The sequence below is a fragment of the Homalodisca vitripennis genome, chromosome 6 (genome assembly GCF_021130785.1).
Source record: "Homalodisca vitripennis isolate AUS2020 chromosome 6, UT_GWSS_2.1, whole genome shotgun sequence".
In the NCBI taxonomy this organism is placed as follows: domain Eukaryota; kingdom Metazoa; phylum Arthropoda; class Insecta; order Hemiptera; family Cicadellidae; genus Homalodisca; species Homalodisca vitripennis.
Window position 1 is genome coordinate 36708867 of NC_060212.1, and position 22090 is coordinate 36730956.

Below are 22090 nucleotides of genomic sequence, written 5' to 3' on the forward strand. Positions count from 1 at the left end.
TGTTTCCAGTTTTTACAATACGACGTCTCTTTGAAAGGAATGTCGGTTCGTCGCAAGAAGTTAGGGAGACGGATGATTGCATGAAGAAGTGCACAAAATACGTAAGTAACCGGGAAGTGGCGTAGCGGCCAGTAGCAGCTATCTGTGCGGCTGGCGGCTGTGATGTGATCTGACGGCCCTCCCCCTCTCACTCCCCACCCGTCCTGGGAGGGGAGGGGAGGGGCGGCCCGCCCAGCCAATAAAAAACGGCTCGTCAAGGACCAATAGGAGAGCGTTCAGCGGCTCACTGCGGTCAAGACTGAAATCAAGGAGGAAATTAACGATGACCGAACGCGAACGACGCCGTGTCATAAAGTCACCACGGCATCGAAGATTCGTTTGATCTCCTCCGGAGGAATTTAATTTGACGGAGACGGCGGTGGAAGCCCCACCCACGGACACCGGCGGGTCGCCAGGTGGCGAGGCGAGGAGATGCGCGCGCGAGGTACACGGGAGGACGCCGAAGAATCCTACCTGAGCTTCACCCCCTCCGAACACGCGGCGCAGTCCTGTCAACGAAACATTTCCAGAATTGATCCCACCTTCCCCTCCCTGATCCCATAACTTTTCTAATCCGTTCTCTGGACCGTCCCGCCGAGGAAAAAATGGCAGCCGAGTCAGTCGTCGTCGGTCGCCGGAGTGAGTGCGAGGTAGAGGGTGCCGCCCACCCCTACACGTGGCCGGAAGTACGCCAGTGATGACAGTCGGACCGGAAGTGCTGTGACAGTGGACGGTAAAGATGGACGGATGATGGACGAAGACTGCTCCCTCAGACCGGGCGCTACAGACTTCTCGATAGCCGCTATCATGGCCCGCCAGGACCTGCCCCAGAGGCCTAAGAAGTCCGGGAAGAGAGAGGAGGACGCCGCTGGATCAGGTAGGCTACTCATACAACAGTCAGTAGGCTATTTATTTATTCACGGTAAACGCAGTACATACAAAGATTACAAAAAATGGTAAAAAAGCTGATTAGAATAATAAATAGTAAAGCAGTTGAAAAAAGTGATGATTATAGTAGAAGAATATACCTTGAATTAATAGCATAGTAATAATAATAATTTGAATGTAAATGACGTAATAACCTTAGGCTAAAAACCTTTTTAAGACTATAGAGTAGCAATACTTTAATTACGCTACGCATACAATTATTTGTATAGTTTTTCAATAAATAAGAACGTTTGCTCCCGTTATAGACAACGATATTCCAGTAATGTAGGCTACGAATCGAATAGTAGCCTATTTTCAAACATGACTATATTTTTCATGCATAAAATATACAATATTATATAATATTATAAATAGTTTAACCTAAGATTTGTTCTACTGTCATCGCCATAACACTTTATGCGGAATTTCAAAATTTGGTTTAGAGTAGCGGTAAGAAATGCTATCACAAGAGAAGAAGGAATGTTTACATATATTAAAAAACTATTTCCATTAGAAATACTAAAAATATTCAAAACACTATGCTGTTAAAATGTTGTGTCACAGACAGTACCGATATTCTAGATTATGAATATAGATAATAAAGCGTATTAACCTCTTATTTAAATACGAGTATACGTTCTCAGGCAATGAAAAATAATTTAAGCTAAAAGGATATATTTAATATAAAGAGTTTCAGTTTGACTATTCAGTGAAGGGATCGACTATCAAATAAACTGAGTCTGTCAAGGGAAAGGCGCTGCGTGCGAGGTTGGGGGAGACAGACAGACAGGCAGACTGATGCCACATCTGTTACAAGATGCTATATAAATAGTAGTTTAGACAAAAATAAGAATAATCATAAGTACAATACAAGAACAAGTACAGTAGGCTAATTCACAAATATTCTCGGCATTTTAGTTAACCTTTTTTTATTATTTTACATACGGTATTTATTAATCCATATTAATTATAGTTATAGTAATACAGTGTTTGAAATAAGTTATATTAATAATATGTAAATAAATATTACCTACGATATTAAATGTAGTACAGTAGCCCAATTATAACGTAAGGTATACGTAGGTTAGTAATTATCTATGACATTTCCTTACTATGCATAGAAAAATGATTGCTTTTTTTTGAAAAATTCTCGTTTATTGGATGACGCATTTGGTATTCAATTGCTTAGCGTAGTTGAAACGCTACTTATTGTCAATTTTAATCCAAGTGATCAGTCAAACTAACGAAGAGAGGTTTGAAATTTAAATGTTTTTATCAGCGCTCCAACAAATTATAGGACCAAGTTTACTTTCACAATTTTCCACAAACGAAACTGATGTTTTACCAAATTTGATGTTGCACAATAGACAAATGAAATAGAACATCGCAGAATTACGACAGGCCAGTAAGAAAATTCTTCTTTCAATAAATTCACTTAACTTATATGAAAGCAGCAAAAATATAATTTATAAATAACTGTATTACTTACATGTCATTGAATCAAGCTCTTGTATATCAAACAAGAAAATACAACTGTGTTTATAGACTAATAATAAAATAAATAAATATTGCCCTACACAAAATAACTTCAATTCACACTAATTATAAATAACTTTTATTACGCCCTTAGAATATTATTATAATAACAACGAAAGGCTTATATTTATTTCAAACTATTAAACAATCTGCATTTAAATATAACCTAGAATTTAGATTATTTGTATTGTCAAATGATAGCCTATAATATAATGAAATGTTTATTAAATTGCTATATCTTTCATTTGAATTATTACACAATTCTAGGATGTTCTAAAATTTTAGTTTTAATGTAATGAAAATAAATGATTTATTATAACTACTACAAACACGGATTTGACCCAATAGGCCTACCGAATAATTCAATCAAACAAGTATAGCTTATCTCTTGTAAAATGGATTTTAATATTTTTGGTCGTTTAATACAGAATAAAAAACAATCTTTAGGTCGATAACTGTAAATTTCCATTAAGGTGTACGAGTTTACTTACAATTTTGAAAATATATTTATGTAAAAAATAAACAAAATAATAGAACAGTTTTAGTTTACTTGCGTATGTCCTCAGAAGATACCGATTTTAAAAAATTGCATGTTCCTAGAAAATCATTCAGCGGCTATATACATTTTCAGCCACACTCGGTCCAAAATCATGTGTAAAACCTGAGCGTTTGTCATGGTATGTGGGTAAAGTCCAAAAAATAATAATTCAATATTTTATTTTAAATATGAATAAAATTTGTAGTTTTGATGAACTGGGAGCTTTGTATGATAGTGATGTGTAAATTAATATTAATTGGATAATTAATTTAAATTCAATTCATTCCGGTATAGATGTCCCCAACGTTCTGACAGACCGTCTTGCTGAAGACTTTTCCAACAGGTTTTGGTATCCCAGATTACATCTTAATAGGCTGTATCGTCCATTAAGTCTTGAGCCTCACTATCGACGCTTTTAGAGTTAACATTCTAAATGCAAAACAATTTTTTCGCACATCTGATATTGTTATCTCACTTGACCGAGTTATATTGGAATAAAATAGGACCGTCTGCGCAAAGTGGTTTCCAATTAGATGTGATGAATTAATGAATCTGAATTTGTTAACAAATGCAGATGGACTTGATTAATGGCTTTGTAACTTATTTCTAATTGTTTGTTGAATATATACTTATACTTCAAGGTGATAAATACGATTTAAGAAAATAAAATATTCAAACGATACAGGATTTTAAAAATATTTATAATTATATTTATAATAATTTTACAACCTCGGATTTTTATGGAAATGCAATGTCATATCATGCCAAAGTTCGAGTTGCTTAAAAGGATTAATAATTTAGCGCCTATAATATGTAAAATTAAGGAACATTAAAAATTTTAAAATAAAAAATTGGGATTATTTTTGAAATTTGGTTTTAAAGGGGTTTATGTTTTTATAAACAATCTTAATTTTTGCTTTTCAGATAAATATATAAACTTGACTTGGCGCCTGAAATTAATACCAGATACTTACACACTTGGCTTTCAAAGGCTAGCAATTAAGGTATTGCTTGTACCTAATCAAGATCACAATACAGTGCTGACTAAATCTGCAGAGTTTAGGATTTTGGGTTTTGCAGTGAAACAGTGACATTATTTTAGCGCCATTTCTCCACCAGTCATTTGGATTAACGTTTATTATAGTCTGCAATATTGAACTTTTCATAAAAGTATGGCGCCATAATCGTAATTTAACTGTTATCAATAAAACTTTAATCTTGCAAATACAGTAGCTTCCCTCTTAACCGAATGACATACCCGGGCATAGATCGTGGTCGGATAACCTAAAAGTCGGTTACAACTTTAAAAAGGCAAAAGCGTTAGCAGTAATTTCGAACAATATAAATCGTATTTTAAAACATATGGTGTAATAATAATAATAATAATAATACTAATTAAGGCTGCTCTCCCATATTAGAACATTAGATATCATTCGTTTAATCAGTTTAATCATGTTGAAATGCTGTAGATGGAACTTATATTGGTTATTTTCTTTTAACTTACATTAAAACATAAAACCAATATTTAAACGAGGCTATCGAAAGGCCTCACAAAACAATAAAAGGCTTAAATATTGGTTTTATGTTTTAATATAAGTTAAAAAAAGTTTAATCATGTCTCCCTGGAAAGAGCCGGATAATCAGAAGAGCGGTTGATCCCAGATCGGTTAAGAGGGAGCCGAATGTGGCTTTGTTATAATAGATCGATCTGCTTATATTCTGATTCAATTGTACAATATTTTCCACATTATAAACTATTTATGATTAGAAAAACTCTAGTTGGTAATAGTTTGCTGCATTATTGCTATAAATAGGACTATGGAAGTCACTTGCCTGAAATAGTATAGTTTCCTAAATATCCAAATGTGGTATTTTGGGGAATAAACCGCATAGTTAGTAGGTCAGATAGAAATAAACAAATTTTAAGAGTTGTTAATAACAGTAAAACCTGCATTGTTTAAATGTGACTGTCATATTGAAAGGTAATTATTATAGGAATCCTTTAGGGGCAACATAAATTCAGTTTTATTGCACGCAATTTAGATTGATTGCAATTCAGCAATTCTTTAAAGTAATAGGCTACATTAAATACGTACTTTATTTATTTTAAGATAGAAAATTAACAATTCTTTTCTCATTGTGGAATCATATTATTCGATTCGTTGTTCATATAATTAATATTTAGTTCATATTAAACTGGTGAAATCCGATATACGGTAACACGTTGGTACATTAATTTATTTAAAATCACTTTTACATCGCAATAGCCACTAAGTTTTTTTGAACAGCCGCTATATTATAGGTAATATGTAGCCTGTGGGGAAGAATATAAGACTAAATTATGAAATTCAGGTTAGAAATTCGTCACGAAAAAGAACTGTGATTGGAAACAGAAAAATACATCTTGAGAATGTCCTGGATTTTGTCCTAAATTGTCAGATAAATGCAGCCAACACGTTCATACAAAGTATTTCATGATTTTATATTTATTAAAACAAAAGAAAAAACTATTTCATTGTTTGTGGGCAGTCCCATATTATAATGACTTGTAAAATTTATACCAAAAGAGAACAAAAACATAGACTCACTAAAATCACACTAGATGCAAATCTAAATTACAAGAAATATATTTCTAGATATAATTGCACAGCGCCTAATAATTCACCAGTTGCGCAGGATTAATATAGCATAAGTACGTTGTTTATAATTAATTGCTTCTACATCCCATCCTATACGATTTACGAGGCTATAAAAAGCTGAACGAGATATTAATAACTGCTCTTATTATAACATATTTAGCTTATAAATATTTGTTGGGTGTATTAATGTAAACGTCATCATTTAAACAAAATATAAATTTCATTTTCAAATCTAATCAAAGCTTTAGATGTTATAGTCTAATTTAACTCAAGACGTGTCAAATAAAAAGAACTGGTTTGGATGATTAAGTTTAGAAATTACCATCTATGGTGGAATCTATAACTGGCTTGCGCATCGTAATATTTTATTTCGTTTTGAACTAATTACAAACGTTTTTACTACAAATGTATTAACAAATTATTTGTGTTTCTTTTTAATTGTAGGTAAGTAAATGAAGTTAAAATGAAAGTTATAATAATATATAAACTATCAACATTAAAATAAAATATGATTCATTATACTAACCATAAAAAACGAGTATTGAGTATTTTTCGTGAGTGTCTATCGTAATTATATATATATATATATATATATATATATATATATATATATATATATATATATATATATATTTCTCGTTTAATAAACAATAGTAACAAATATATATATGTATATATGATGTATATATGTATACTATTGTTTATTAAACGAGAAATAATTATTAATGATCGCATTAAAACTGAAAAAATTCCTAGACAGTAAAAACTACTCGGATAAAAAAGCAGGTCTATTTCAATTAACCAGTCTTAAAATTGAAACAATACACTGCTTTTGCTTCACAAAAAATGCTTTCTTCAAATTGGCACAAATTCATACAATATTTTTTTTACTAGGCCCAATTTTGGAAATACCGTCCTATAAGAAAGTTTTAATGATAAAAACCATTGAGTAATCTTATTATTAAATTCAGAAAAAGTCCGTAATTTTTTATAAGAGGTCAATTACAGTAGAATTTCTCATCTTCGATTCAAACTGACAAAGGAGAGGTATACATTGAAACAATTAGTTGTACAATGTAAGTGCAGAGTGTACAGTGCTGCTGCAACGTCTGGTGGTCAGATCTGGTACTAACCGGTGAATTGCAAATTACAACCACACAACAGAGGGCTTCCCTTCTGCACGTAGTAGCGCACTCACCATCATTCTATTCATTACAATGATTTGTATATCATCTGACCGTAATAATACACGTACGGAGCTATTACGTTGAAATATCGTTGGATAAAACGGTATAGGGGTTTACGGGTTCGAAAAGTAATTAACTTATTGTTAATTTGATTTTTATGAAAAGCGTGGGTGCTTTAGTACAAACGGTAAAATACACATTTGAGCATTGTTATTATTTAATTGTTGGCTGCAATAAAATCGCATAAACGTTAATAGGGTTGCTTGGGAAAATAAGAAGTATCGTTTTAGTAAACTACTTCACATAATAGTAACAAATGTTACTATAACCTTATAACTACGTAAGACAAAGCGCTTAATTGTGAAAGTACAAAATATAGCATGCTACAGAGACAAATGCTTTACGAATCTATAGAATGGACGATAGAAATAATATATTATATACAAAAGAAATAATAACGAACTGGTTACAGAAAATATGTTTTATTACTTCACGTAAAATCAAAGTTATTAAAAGTAAAACTTAAGGCTTTGTTTGTGTAATCAACTGCAAATAAAAACGACCTCGGATGAAATTACTCGTATGAACTTTTAAAAGCATACACATGAGCTACAGCTTCAGAGAGTAACATGTGTTTTAACGACTTAAGAAAATTATTGTATTTTTAAGTAAATATAATTTTAAAAATACATGTTTAATTTTTTCTAAACGAAATTAAAATTTTTATTAAATGAAAAATACGTTTTTCCCTGAAGCTGTAACTCATGTACCTACATTTTTATTTGGGCCTGTTAGATTACGAAGTAGGCTAATTTTTCTACTCTGCCGCTAATTTCATACATAGTTACAACTTTGTCCTTGTTAATAACGTTATTTATTAAAACATAAAGCATACCAAAAGGAATATCCAGCAATTTCAATCCAAATGCTTACTTAATTGCGCTACGGCATGTACAATATATTCTGTTACTCTTGACGTCAACATTCAACGCGACATAGCATCTGGTAATGTTCATTGTTCGCTATAATATACATTAATAGTCGATTTCTGAGTTATTTCGTGTATGAGTAGATACATAAATGTCGTTTTATATATTTCGCTATGATATCGTTAAGATATAACGTGCATTAAATATTGCTCATTACGTTGTAACAAGACAAAAATAATAACAGTTGCAATAAAATATAAACGTTGCAAATTGATTACGTTTGTAACGTAGAAGGTAGTCTATAATTTAAATCTTAGAAGTTCTTCCTTGTTGAATTACATGATTAGATAGATTCAAAAAAAGTTTAATTTTCCGCCTTAGCATTTGGGGAAAAATAAAAAATCATTGTTTTTACGGTACTATTATTGATAATGAAAATAAAATTTGTTGGCCTCTTTCCGAATAGCAACAATTAGCTTAATTTTTTACAGTTTTGAAACTTAGTCTTCAAGAAACTTAAAACTCGTCTGAACATTTAAAACGACATTTAAAAATGTTTTATCACCGATATGTTGAAAATTTTCAATTTTCCGGCTCATGATTTATCAGGATAAATATGGATATAAGAAATGCTGGTTATACGAGTACATCGTATTTCTATTTTAGAACACGTGAACTAATAATGAAATATAAAGGATTCAATTTAAATACGATGGTTAACAGGCTAAACTTTTAAGAATAAATATGACTGAAATTTCCCCTTAGATTCAGAAATGGGAAATATTGCAAGATTTAGATTTATACAAATTCGCCTAATGAATGTGTTCTCAGCGTCAAAGTAAGGTGTTAAACTAATGCTATTAGATAATTAATTTTAAGAGGCACACCACTCAAAAGTACATTACACACTGAGCCGGTTCAATACCTATATCTCCCCGACTCATGTGTGTTTTATATAGTGTATGTGTGTGTGGTTTATTGGCTGCAGAGGCCACTGACCATTTGAAGGCGTTTGGCCTTTCCGGGAGAGTGGCGTCAAGACTCCGAGCCGTGGTGTACAAGTTAGGAGTAGCTCCAGTTTAATATTTTGTTTAATTAAGTGTTTGTTAGTTTTGCTGAGCTGTTTTCCTTCTGACATGTGCGGCTAAGTTTACGGCCCCTCACTGATGAGGTCCAGGAGATGAGTTGATTTTCTGCTGTCATCTGTCCATCATGCGTGGTCGCAGAGAACCTTCGCTTTTGCGCTCTGCTGAAGGACGGCCACCATGATGGACATTTCTACTAGTCAACATCTGTGATACCCTGCTCATATTCTTTATTTATTTGTTATTGTTATTGTTGCCATTTATATAGTTTATATTTTGTTATTTAATTTTAAGTTAGTTTTAGATATTATTTAGTTATTTCTTGGATTTCATTAGGAGCCCGCCCTTAGCCGAAGGATACCGGGTGGAATTGGCATTTCTTGTTTCAAATTATGGCGTTTCTAATTTTTGTATGCAGGTGCACCTGACAAGGATTGTTTGAGGTATACTACTGCAGGCACTTTTTATTTTTTTTATTTTTTTTTTTTTATTTATAGTATATATATATATTTATTTTGACTGGATAGGCCTATGCTGTGTCTTAGTAAATGAACCTGAGTATACTGACCACGGTGTTCTTTTTTACCTAGTTTTGTTTTGATCCGGCATCCCGTTCGCCACCATGGGCGCGCGCTTCCCTGATGGTTTGCTGTGGGTGTGCGAGCGGCGATGTACGGTTTCAACACACAATACATGAAACACATACATACATAAATACACACACATATACATGAATTTATTTTACACTAAAACCACCATTTTGACCAAAAGACAAATATCCAATCCACAAAATATCTACGTAACTGAAAACGATGTTTTACACGTTACACTAATTAATAATGAGTCAAAATAATCCAACTATTTCATAATAATGAGTACCTCTCCACTCAATAAAATGTAATGTAGAAAAATAAGTGTAATGTATTTTATACAGTTTTAATTTATTTAGCTAATAGCAACAACAGTTTCTCTTCAATATATTAGATAAAACTTATTGAGAATCAACCAAGAACGTACTATTTAATGAATATAAAACTACAAATACCTAGAAAAAATTCGTAGAAAAAAATTTATTTGACGCTAGAATCACCGTATGGACCATATAACAGTGATATAAAAGCCGCAAAAATCTACTTAAATGAAAACGATATTTTATACGTGTTAAACCAAAATAAAAATTTAAATATAAGGCATTTGCTAACATACTATCCCTAAGTATTTAACATAATAACAGTATTAATTGTCTCTAATAATTATAAACTAATAAAAATAAACCAAATATGTCATAATAATCAGTGAGAAGTAATCTACGAAATAAAAATAATGAATTTTATACTTTTTTTATTTTATAACCCACAACAAGAATAGTTTCTCTTCAATATATTACATAAAATGTATTAAAAAATAACTAAGAACCTATACTATTTAGTAAATATAAAAAAATTTAATTTAATATAATAATTTAGTAAATTACAAAAAACTAGAAAAACTACGTAAAACATCCTAATATGATCATACTCGGGCAAAAACGTAATTGAAATAATTAATGTGGACTGAGTAGAAAAAATAAAAGTTATTTTTTCTTAAAATAAGTTTAATATTAAATATTAACTATTCCATCGCAACTTTATATATTATAAATATAAATGTATTTGCAGATTTTTATATTTCTCAAATAGTCCATGGAGAATTTTTTAACTGATAAATAATTAATCTGATACTAAACAAAAAGATATAAACTTAAATATTTAATACCAGTTCTTTTATTTAAAATAATTACCAAAGTAAATATTAAAAATATACAATTATTACATTTCAAAATAGTTGTAATTCCTTATACATATATATTTTTTAACTGATTAGAATATTTTTATCATCAAATTGTTTCCTTTTTCGATTACTGCATTTTCTCTCCAATTAAACTCCACGTTACAAATGAGGTTAATTATTTCTAGGTCTTTATATTTTTAATGAGAACGTACAATCTAATGTCCGACATAACATTTGATGTTAAAGTCCGGAACACTGCAGATTAAATGTCACTTAACACAACATGGAAAGGAAACATTCAGTTTAAGCCAACATACAGCGAACACTAACGTGATGTGTGTGATTAAATGGTATTTATAAAGTTGTATTTATCTTAATCTGCAAGTTTATGCATTCAGTGACCCAGAAAATTATAGAGCAAACCTGTGTTATCGGCAGGGCCGGGGGAGCCTCGCAGACTATCAACTTTATGTGGAAACTTGTTATCTAGTTAGGTTAGGTTTACTTGTTTATGTCGCCGAGACAAGGAACGCCGGATCTGAAATGCGACCAAACAGAAGGAACTTTGGTCTGGGACATTACATAAATACTGACCCCTCTTAGAACCAAAGACTCGTAATATCGTCGTATTTGTGTTTTAGCGCCGCACTCGTACATTGGCTTTGATTTTCCTGGAACGGCACTCGAACTTCACGGAAGTTACATTAAATTGAAAATGAGGGCAGGAAAAACAACTCGCAATAGCAGTTTATACTTGATTTCAGATATTATTTAAAATTATTTATTAATGAAATTAATTGGGGAAAATTAAAATAAAGGATATCTTATTTTTCCTTTGTGAATTTAGGGTTAAGAAGTACTCTCTAACGGTTAACCTTAGGACCAACGGCTTAAGTGACTTCCGAACTACTAACAACAACCGGGCAGGCGGGCTGTTTGTAAGGACAGGGTCATTCAGCGGTCACCCATCCAAGCAGCAGCCACGCTCGACGATGCTTGAATCGTTTTATAGAAAACGCGTTTTTATACAAATAAAATCAAAATATTTCTTGAAACTAACACATAAATTTTTTAGTTCACACCTCTTCGTCACATTGCGAACACATTACGTTCTTGAAGTATTTCGGATTCCTCTTCAGCTAACAGAATGATATTAAACCGAAATACAGTCAGTTGTAGTTTAAAATCTGCCCGGCCGTTGGTGGTGATTCGGAAGTCACTTAAGCCGTTAGTCCTCAGGTTAAGTGTTAGAGAGAGCTTCTTAACTTCGCCTAGTAAAAGTAATAGGACATCTTTACTTTTTTCTTTTTTTTAATCTTTTGACTGGAGATGATACTTTGCAGTGAGGACGACATATTTCAAGAATGTTATTTATTTACGCTATGTGAACAGCAAAAATTGGATGTCAGTTATATCATCGACCGCGTAATCCTAAGATTCCGTAAGAAGATAACTTAGTTATCAACGAGTACCTATTCAGTAACGACAGATTAAAGTGTATACGAATTTTAAGAAACTTATTTTTGTTTAAATTTAGTAAAAGATTAAAGGAGAAAAAGTCACACTACGCAAACTGTGTAGCCCAGTTGTTGATGGTTGGTTTCAAAGTCGGGTAAAACTTTTGTAGACAGAGCGCTTCAGATTAATTTCTGATTATGTGGGAGAAAATGCATAGGTTGTATTTTTATGCTAAGGGCTGCCTGATAGTGATTGACCTGGTACCTTTCCTTGTAAGGACAATGTTGAACCTCATGCAAGTTTAACAAAGCCTTATATTTTATCGTAAAATCATGGGAAATGTCTAATTTGATGATCTTATTAATGCATATCCAATCGATTTTTAGTTTTTCTTGTAATTTGTTTTATTGTTTATATAAATACTTGAAAGTTAGTGTTTTTTTTAATTTTTTAAACAATAAAATGATTGAAAAGACGGAAAAAGGGTGTGTTTGCATATTATTTATACCTTTAAAGTAAGAAATCTTCCATACTTATATGTTTAAATTTAAGTTCATAAAAGCACATCAGAATATTTTAATTATCTCAGATTATATTAGGAATTTATAAATTATATGGACTGATTGTGGTGACGTCTGTTTTGGACGTAAAATAGCAAAAATAGCACAAACGCCCGTTTTATATTAAACTTCACTCACAAGATGATGCTATTGGTTAGTTTGGTTATTATTTATGTTTTCTGTAAGGACGACAATTTGTATTAAGCGATACTGCATTTAATTGTATTTTTCACATTTTGGAATTTAAGGATATTGATAAATGTTGAACTTTTTTTATTAATGTAGATAGTATATTTAGATTTAATTTGTTCAAATTTCGCATTCTGAAATAATATATTTTAATAACATCACTAACCTTTTTCCAGTTTAAAAATGTAATCTCAACGGTCAATCAAAAATTTCAAAATCACTAAGAGTTTTTGTTTTTGAACCCATATGGTAATAAACTGCAGAGTTAATAGCCAATAAAGTGGTATATAAAGATGTAAAGTCTACATACAATTTTATATGGTAAAATGTATTTCATTTCATTTTGACTGAGATTAAAATATCACTTTAAGAACATAATTCTTCCTTTATCTACAAAAAACTCTCCATTCAATAAAAATTAGGATAAAGCATTAATTGAAATCCATAGTAATTAAAAATATATACGTGAAAATATGGTCCTTATTGAAATTGTGGAGAAGAAGAAGTAAGAGTGTTAGGGAGGCAACTGTCTTGTTTCCCTCAAGAGAATTGCCACACTTGGTTCCACGGCATTCAGTGTGATACTTGTTAAATAAATAACTATTGTTTAGTTTGTATATTAATCATTGTAATCCACAAATCATCATTTCTGTTAAATTGTTTATGATAACGAGATCATCTAATGCTAAATCTACCGGAAAACGAAAGAAACAAGAGTATAAATATACTACAGCCAAATATTAAAAATGTTTTATTGAGTGAGTAAACGGTGATAATAATAAAAACACTAACAAATTTAAATTTAGTTTATCAAAATGAGTTAATTACTATCAGATACAAATGTATATTACAACTCTTTGCTGAGTTTAAGTCCTGTTCACCTTTCTCCTACGGCAGCGTCCGGAATCTGACGTTGTCACAGACTCTTGAAAAATTTTATTTTCAAACTATGTAAAACGTTAATTTTGAGTTTCACCTCATACTTTTTTGGATTTATTTAGAAGAACATTTAAATTAAAGGTAAAGTGTAGTAAATAAAGCAAGATTTCAGTTTACGAATGTTCGTAACTGCAAAGTACTTTAGTAACGGTAAGGTATACTGTACTCATCATTGAAATGCCAAAATCACGAATGTGGAAAATAATTTTTCAATTTTGTCGAAACGACATCCAGATTTTTAAATACCGAGATAAATAATTTAATGCAATAGTTTTGAATAAACAACACATGTAATTTATCTCCTTATTAGTTGGCTCATGTATCTTTTGGTTAGCGAACTGCACCCTCATCTTAAGATCTTCTAATGAAATTGTAATTTTTCTTTTAATTGAATTTGGATAATTTTACTTTTTATTTTCATTATAGTTAAGTAATTGATTTATTGTAGTAAATGTGGACAAAATTTGTGTCTTAAAAGTAAGGGTTTGGAAAACACGATAGTATGAACAGGCGTAACAATTTTTGTCCTTCAATATTTTTTCCGAATTTATGGTATCTGATGGTGGTTATGAGTAGGACACGTTCAATGACATTGATAAAAACCAAATCTGGAAAGGCGAAATTCTGATGTCAAGTTTCCCAGATGCCATCAAGCATCATGATGCAATGCGACGGAATATTGTCCTATGATGCTGGACTGTGAGAAAGGAGCATTTGTTTGACACCTATGAGGAACGACGTAAGCCCGAAATCTACTGTAAAAAAGACTAGCGTGTGCTTGTACTTAGGCGGTGTCCCTGCGATGTGTGAATTGTATGCCGCGAAAGTTATGAGAACTAGCGATTGTGTTCGCTCGTATTGACGCTAAAAACTTTCTTCGTCTCAGAACATAGGCGTATATAATAGGGGGGCTCAGAGGGCTTCAGTCCCCTCCCCCGAAATTTTGAAAAGCCAACACTAAAATTATAAAATTTTACACAGTAGTTTTAACATTTATTACTCTCGAAAATTTCCCGGGAGAATATTTGGAATATAATATAATGGAAGCCACCCATTCAATTTCACCCACCCATTTAACGTGTGCGAGTGGGTGAATAAAAATGGTTGAAATCCCACCCAACCATTCTTTCCCCATCAAATTCTCCCCGTGTTTTCTCCTACATCGCCGGCAATCTGAACTGACTGAGCTACCCAACTCTAGCTGATTGGAAGGTTGAGGGGCAAAATCGTGATGAAATATGTTCTGCACTGCAGTAATACTAACTCGATTCTCTGTGCCAGTGCCCAAGAATGGTCCTTGTGCGGGATGACGCCCACACGACTATATGTCGGGAGACGCGTGGGTGGTCCCCGGTAGCTTCACCTCTGGCCATCTCGCGTCTCGGCCGCTCGGTCGGTTGATGGTTAAGTCCACTTGTAATGACACGTTCCAAAGGGCAATTCACTTAATAGATCTGAATTTGCGTGCTTCTAAATAATCGTTTTCCGAATCGAATAACGAATCTGTACGTTTTGGGAACTACGTCACCGTAACTGTCCACCCACTTTCTTGCGCAGCTATGTGAATATTGTCTTTAAGCATTTTTTGTAATGTTAATAATAAATTCTCTATATAAATAAAGTTATATACGATTGTTTTGCCATAGAGGCAGTCTGTTAGGCAAAGATTTTAAAATCTTCCTAACTGCCTTAAATTTAGAGTTATCCTTCAATAGTGACGCCACTAAAGTTATTACAAATATTGACTACTAACCTTATGAAGACAGCTTTGGAATATATGGTTCTAATTCAGTTAATTTCTGTTACAAAACTCGTCAATTATCTTATTTTGATCTTTCTACAGTTAACGTTGTAAGTGCTTTATACTACTGCGACAACAGTTATATTAAATTATTTCCAAATTGTAGCCTATATGACTTGTATAGCGAAAGCTCCATATCGCCTGGTCCTATACTGATTTTGAACGATGTGTTTTAAATTTTCAACATACCCTATATGAAGTTCATTTAGAGATTCTTATACTTCCAATATGTTATATTAATTAGGGATAAATGTATATAAACAAATCATTATTTAGTATACAATAGATCATTGCAACAAGTAATGGTTTGTGAACAAGTGTGGTTTTTGTTTGTGTACAATTAAAAAAAAACAACAGTGGTCTAAAATGTGAACCTTGTGGAACGCCAAATGTGTTTCAGAATAAGGTCGGATTACATCGTGAATACAAGATTCTATAAAGTGAACACAATAAAAAAGTCGTAATGCACCGATTTATAGCAAAATATTTATTACCTTATATATTTGTCTATTACCGACGATAAATGGGGCACGATTTAGTAGTCAGAGAAAACCGATACGCCGCTAAGTGAAGCCTAGCAGTGACACAGCCGCCGCCATGTTGATACAATCTGCCGATATTACAGAGTAGGTGCACGCTATAATTATACCGTAGTTTATCGACAGACAGTACGTTATAATCGTGGCTAGTCTCGAGCCACGCGGCGCACACCTCTGTTGGGCCGGCGGTCCGACAGAATCGGCCGGTCTCTCATATTACAGAGCACTTCTTCCTCGCAAAAGATCGAAATGTGAAATCGCAACTTAATTATTTTTCACCTGCCGAAACTTGCACTTAATTACTGTTTCCGACGGAAAGAAGTGGTTGTACGTACTGGTGAGCCTGGCGGGAACCCCTGGCGAGTTATTCTTCACGGCGAATTGTAAATAAGCGGATATAATCCTGAGATCTGTTCCGTAGTGAGGAGCGGGAACTTGCAGTGAGGGAATTTCCTATGGATGTTGTGTTACTTGACAGACATAACATTCTCTGAATGTTGGTGTGGATGGGGGGGGGGGGGGGGGGGGGCGAGCGCGTGGGTGTGAAAACAGAACACTAGAAATCGGCCTCTTCGGGTGTTTCTTCCACCGCACTGTACAGTGCGTAAGAAATATATTTATAAAATGCTCGTTTTCATCCTTACTATTGATTTTCGGGCAACCCATTTATATTGTCGATCAACAACTCTAGTAAATAAATAAGACAGTAACGTTTATTACACTAACTGGGACAATTGTGGAACAATACACGTATAATATGCTTTTGGATATTTGCCTTCTTTGTGTATTACAAAAAGGTATAACGTTTCGAGAACTGAAATCTACCTTTTTCCTCAGGTGTAAAATACCTATTACATAAACATGTACTGTATTGAGGTTTCTACGCCTGCTGTAGTCGCAAAAGTCGTAAATCCTATAATTCTTTCAAACAATCATTCGTCACGAAAACTTCAAAACAATGAACACACTTATATTAAGTCATGGTTTTTATAACTTACAAAGATAAATATAAAATAGTATCTATTTCCAGAGTATGGAATCAAAATTTATATGTACATTGAAGTAATATAATAACTTAAATATATTAACAACAGACTCAATAAATCAGAACATAAAAGTAATATTAATATAGTAAAACAAGGTAAAAAAAATCAATTAACTACTTTCAACACCACATGCCAGTAGTACGAAAAACAACAATATGAGAAATTTATTTATTTTATGTCATGAATGTTCTTCAAGATGAAAAACTTCCGATTGCACCCTTAACGACATGAAAACATTGTAAAGGCTGGTTGAATGCGATATAATATACCTATGCCGGGGAAACCCGTTGAAATATGTAATCTATGAACGAACATTTTGGTAATTAAAACAAGCCATATTATAATAGTGCGTGGTCATATAAAACCTCAAAATGTATTTGGAATACAACTTTAAATAGTACGGACATTATAAAGAGTGGTCTTCCAAAATGTCAAAGTAGTACGGTTTCACAGTTTTCACTGCTACCTCTCGAAAAGTTATAGCAAATACAAATTTTTATCTAAGGTTACCAAAGAAGTTTTCTTGTTAAAAATATTACAATTGTCACTATTGAGCGCATTTCTAATTTTTTGTAAATAGTTCAAATGCAGGATATTTGAAACTCGCAAAAACAAAACAAAAATTAAAATAGCAAGGTATGACTTTCATACACCTATAAATATCTAAAAACTAACATTTTGAGTATTAAATTTGGTTTATCTTGAATAATTGAGAAATGGTGCCAAAAATTCTAATCATCTTGTATTACAGCGTTTTGAACTCCTGTATTTGGGTGTAAAAAATTCTTTGGAGTCGAAATATGGGGGGTTTGCTTAAAACGAAGAAGAAAATTTACTCGATTTAGCTGCTATATCTTACGGACGGGTGGTTCTTCTCACCCTTTACCAAGAGTGGATTTTGGGTAGGACTTTGAATTTGAGACGGTAGGTATAGACCAGCGCTATTGAAATTCTTCCAACGTCATAGGAAGCCAAAGCACGAAAACTCACCCTCTTCTCGTACTTGCTGCTGCTCACAAACAAATGTCTGAGATCCAAGCTTGCCTCCTGGGTGCTCGAGTTATGGAGAAATCTAAGCACATGCAGAGACCCCGCCCTACCGCCCACTCCGTCACGACTGACCAGTCGTAAACCTATTAATCCAGCTCTAACAAGCTGTGGTCGCCCCTGGCCTGCCTAGGACTGCAGTTGCCTCTGCGATATCTTCTAATACGTGGTGGCTGTACTGCACCAACTCCACAATTTGTTGATGATCTCTTTACACGAAGTCGAACATTTTGAGTATCGATTTGGCTATGGTCTAATTTTGAAATTTTGACACCAGCCTACCTTCCCCTCAACAGGCACCTCACCTCCTAGAAATCCAACGCTCTCTCTCTCTCTCTCTCTCTCTCTCTCTCTCTCTCTCTCTCTCTCTCTCTCTCTTCTTTCTCTCTCTCTCTAAGAGAACCACATTAAGACATATGATTTCATTAATCTATTTATTACTTTGAAAATAACAGAAAGCTAAATTCGTACAATCAAAACAAATTGAAACCATGCATGATTCAGTTAAGATTAAAATTAACTAAGATAAGGTAAATCTGTAAACAATTACGTAATTTGAGATGTACGAAAGGTCTCGAAAGTCCAGTAATTTTTGATACTATGATTCTGTTACAAAACTTAAAACACTACAATCCAAGAACTTGTATCTTGTCTTCGTCTTCAATTTGGATTTAAAGGTGGCTTTTATAGTCTCAAACCATTTCGATTAAAGCTCACAACTTAAGCCTATAATAGAAAATGGAATAACCAAATATCCACATTCTATGAAAAATAATTTAATTGAAATTTTATGGAAATATCAAATTTGCTTGGACCCGTACGACATCTACTGTAGACTATGGAGAAGTCACTGTGAACAAATGTTAGCATTCATAATAAGAAAATATGAGCCTACTTGTGCATTATTGTAAAGGCATGCCGTTCATGGTATAATAAATTACTCAATGCCTTGTTACAGATGGTGCGGTGTGCCGAAGACGGCGTGATAGTCCAGTCCTTGGCAGGCGAAGAGATCGTGACACTCCCCCGGAGATCTCGTCCTCGACCCCAGGAGAGGACCCGATATCTTCCTCCCCCAACCCCGCACTGCAGGAACGCTTTAACTGTGAGGAGCTGAGGCACGTTACCTGCCATCTGGAGACGAAAGAGCTCTGGGACAAATTCAATGACTTGGGCACCGAGATGATCATCACCAAGACTGGGAGGTCAGTCAAAAGTTCTTTCTCAAAAAAGTAGTTTTCTTTTCCAACAAAGCCAGTATTTATGCTTTTCTGGGTTCTTTTTGTTTAAAAATCTTAAAATAGGCCAAAAAGCTAAGGATTTTTTATTTTAACAGACGAAGTAGAGCCTAAAAATCCCTCTCTAACACTTAATCTTGGGACTAACTGCTCAAAGGTCATTCCGAAATACCACCAGAGACCGTGAAGGCGGGCTGCCAACAAAAGACATGGTTGCCCGGTGGTCACCGATCCAAGGAACAACCACGGTAGATGTTGCATATCTGGTAGCTATGCGGTGACCACGGGTAAACCAATGGATCTATCCAACCATGGGTAACAATAAGTAGGTCCTCTATTGATGTCAATTCTTTGTCAACAAAGTTAGTTTTTAAACCCTTCTGGATTCTTCTTGGCCAACATCTTCGGCTGGTGCTGTATTTTAGTCTTACATCTCTTTTTCGTGACATGCCATTTTCTCCCTTCAACAGCGTATATAAGGTACCGATCCATCCCAAGCTCAGGAAACTTGGACTCTTCTTGCCCAAAATCTTGGCTGGTGCTGTATTTTTAGTCTTACCTCTCATTTTCGTGTCACATCATTTTCTCCTTTTCTATTATTGTATTCTTATAAATACCCAGGATTTCCACTCGGATTTAACGTAGAGAAGGCCCTTCTCGTCTAGAAGTGCTCAAACTTCTTCATCTTTCTTCAGGGTTCTTCTTTCTAAATGTGAAGCACCTCTGTCTTGAAACAGTCTTGGCAATGTTGTATTAAAATAGGGAAAAAGTTACATAGTTACTGAGTTGAGATTGATGATAGACTTTCAACAGCGTGTTCATCCTAGGAACAGGAAACTTGGCTGACAAATGTTACCGAAATTGTTGACATTAGGCTATCAGGTAGCGTAATTCACTGCAAATCAAAGTGCCGGCAGCAGTGACACTTCCTTCCGGTGTTTTGTGCTGTTTGGGCACGAGCGGGGCAGTGGAGTGTGGTGGTCGGATTGGCGAAGGAAGCACCTGTCCGCCTGACATCCGCGTCCGTGCGCTATGTTCGCTGGCACGCGAGCCGTCGTCCGGCCTTCAGGGAGGAAGCGATGGGCATCGAGCGGTAGGCTGTTGTCAGCTCAGAGAGAGGACTTGAAGTCTTCCTGGAGATTTCCACCTTGGAGAGAGTTCCTGCACTGCGGCTAAGTTATCGCATTATCGCAGGAGTTGTGGGAACCTCTAGAAAAGCATTGAAATTTGGCAGATCCATTTGGTCCAGCATGCATCCAAAATGTTTCAAAACTTCGAATTGTCAAATCTTCCGTTTGGCAGAAGATGCCCTGAAGTCTCTTCTTCTTCAAAACTTATTTAACATACACCCTATTTATATTACAAGATCATGATTCTTCAAGATCATGATGGACCTTACCTAGTACTGCAGGGTTGAATAATACAATAGCTTAGGCTATATGAAAACATCAGCATGCCTTCATACATTAGCATCATTCTTTAATTACAACGATAAAAATTTGAAGAAGCCCAATGGCCACACATCATTGCTGATGTTTCCTTGAATAAAGTTTCAATTTATGAAATTTATTATACTTTAATTTTACTTCTTTCCCCAATGCACTATCTCATAATAGGCCTATGGATAGTGAGTGCGTAGTGCCGTTTCATTTAAGCAAAAAGTTTGGGATTTTTTATCTCTTTCAAATTTTTTTGCTCTTATAATGCTAAAAAGGTTAATGGCCATTTAAATGCAAAATATTTTTCCAAATCAAATCAAAATATTTATTGTTCAAAGACATATACATGCATAGAACATAGTCATTAAATAGTTTTTACTTTATAATATCAGAACTATGTATTATATAGTAGTAGTAGTAAATGTTACAAATACCATAACCTAAAATATTAATAACTAGTATACAAACAATGGCATTAGAACTAAAAGTGATAGACAATCACGCATCTGTTAATGGCCCAGGCTAAGGAGCCCAACAATGTTTCTGTATGAATCCCTGCTTGGATGCCTACAAATCTTCCGCAATTTTTATTCGTGAATCTTGCAGTATTTACTGAATAAGCGCTGAATATTGCACCTTTCGAATTTTTAGGGTACCATTCAAGTCCCATAGTTAAGCTCATGCTCTATACTCTTCGTCAAATCTTTAAAAGAGCAGGGCTTAATAAAATATTTTTTAGAACTATTCAAAAATTATTAATGATGGAGAGATTTCTAATGCAAATCTGTAATTTTATTTATTTTTCAATACTTTTCTCTATAAAATAATTACTTGACTGCAAAAAATGAGCGACACAAATGCATCGACGACACGAAAATTGGAGCAGAGCTCGGTTGGAAGTTGGGGGTTCCAAGGCGGAACCTTGAGTTGACCATTCACGAGAACACTTAGTGACGGGTCGAGACTTCGGAAAATGATCTCAATCTGTTCAGGGCTGAGCCGGCGTTATAAACATTTCCGAGCGGCTGCTCCCCCTGCTTTGGATCAATAACCGGCCGCCTTCTCTTTTATTGTTCTGAATGGCCCAATAATTGTCCTCATCATGTTTCTACTGATGGAAGTGGCTAATTGAGTTAATTGCAAATGAAGAGCACCGGACTGTAATTTAATTAAGAGCACCATAC

At 33.9% G+C, this 22090-nt stretch overlaps 1 protein-coding gene across 2 annotated transcripts in view; it reads left to right on the plus strand.

Moving 5' to 3' along the window:
- The first annotated feature begins 338 nt into the window (after positions 1–338).
- Positions 339–22090, plus strand: part of LOC124364302 (T-box transcription factor TBX20-like) — an 84853-nt gene continuing 63101 nt past the window's right edge. For both annotated transcript variants that reach the window (XM_046819671.1, XM_046819672.1), the window contains exons 1-2: positions 339–916; positions 19188–19434. In XM_046819671.1, the coding sequence (XP_046675627.1) occupies positions 787–916; positions 19188–19434 (377 nt within the window). In that variant the 5' untranslated portion in view covers positions 339–786. The remainder of the gene's footprint in view (positions 917–19187; positions 19435–22090) is intronic.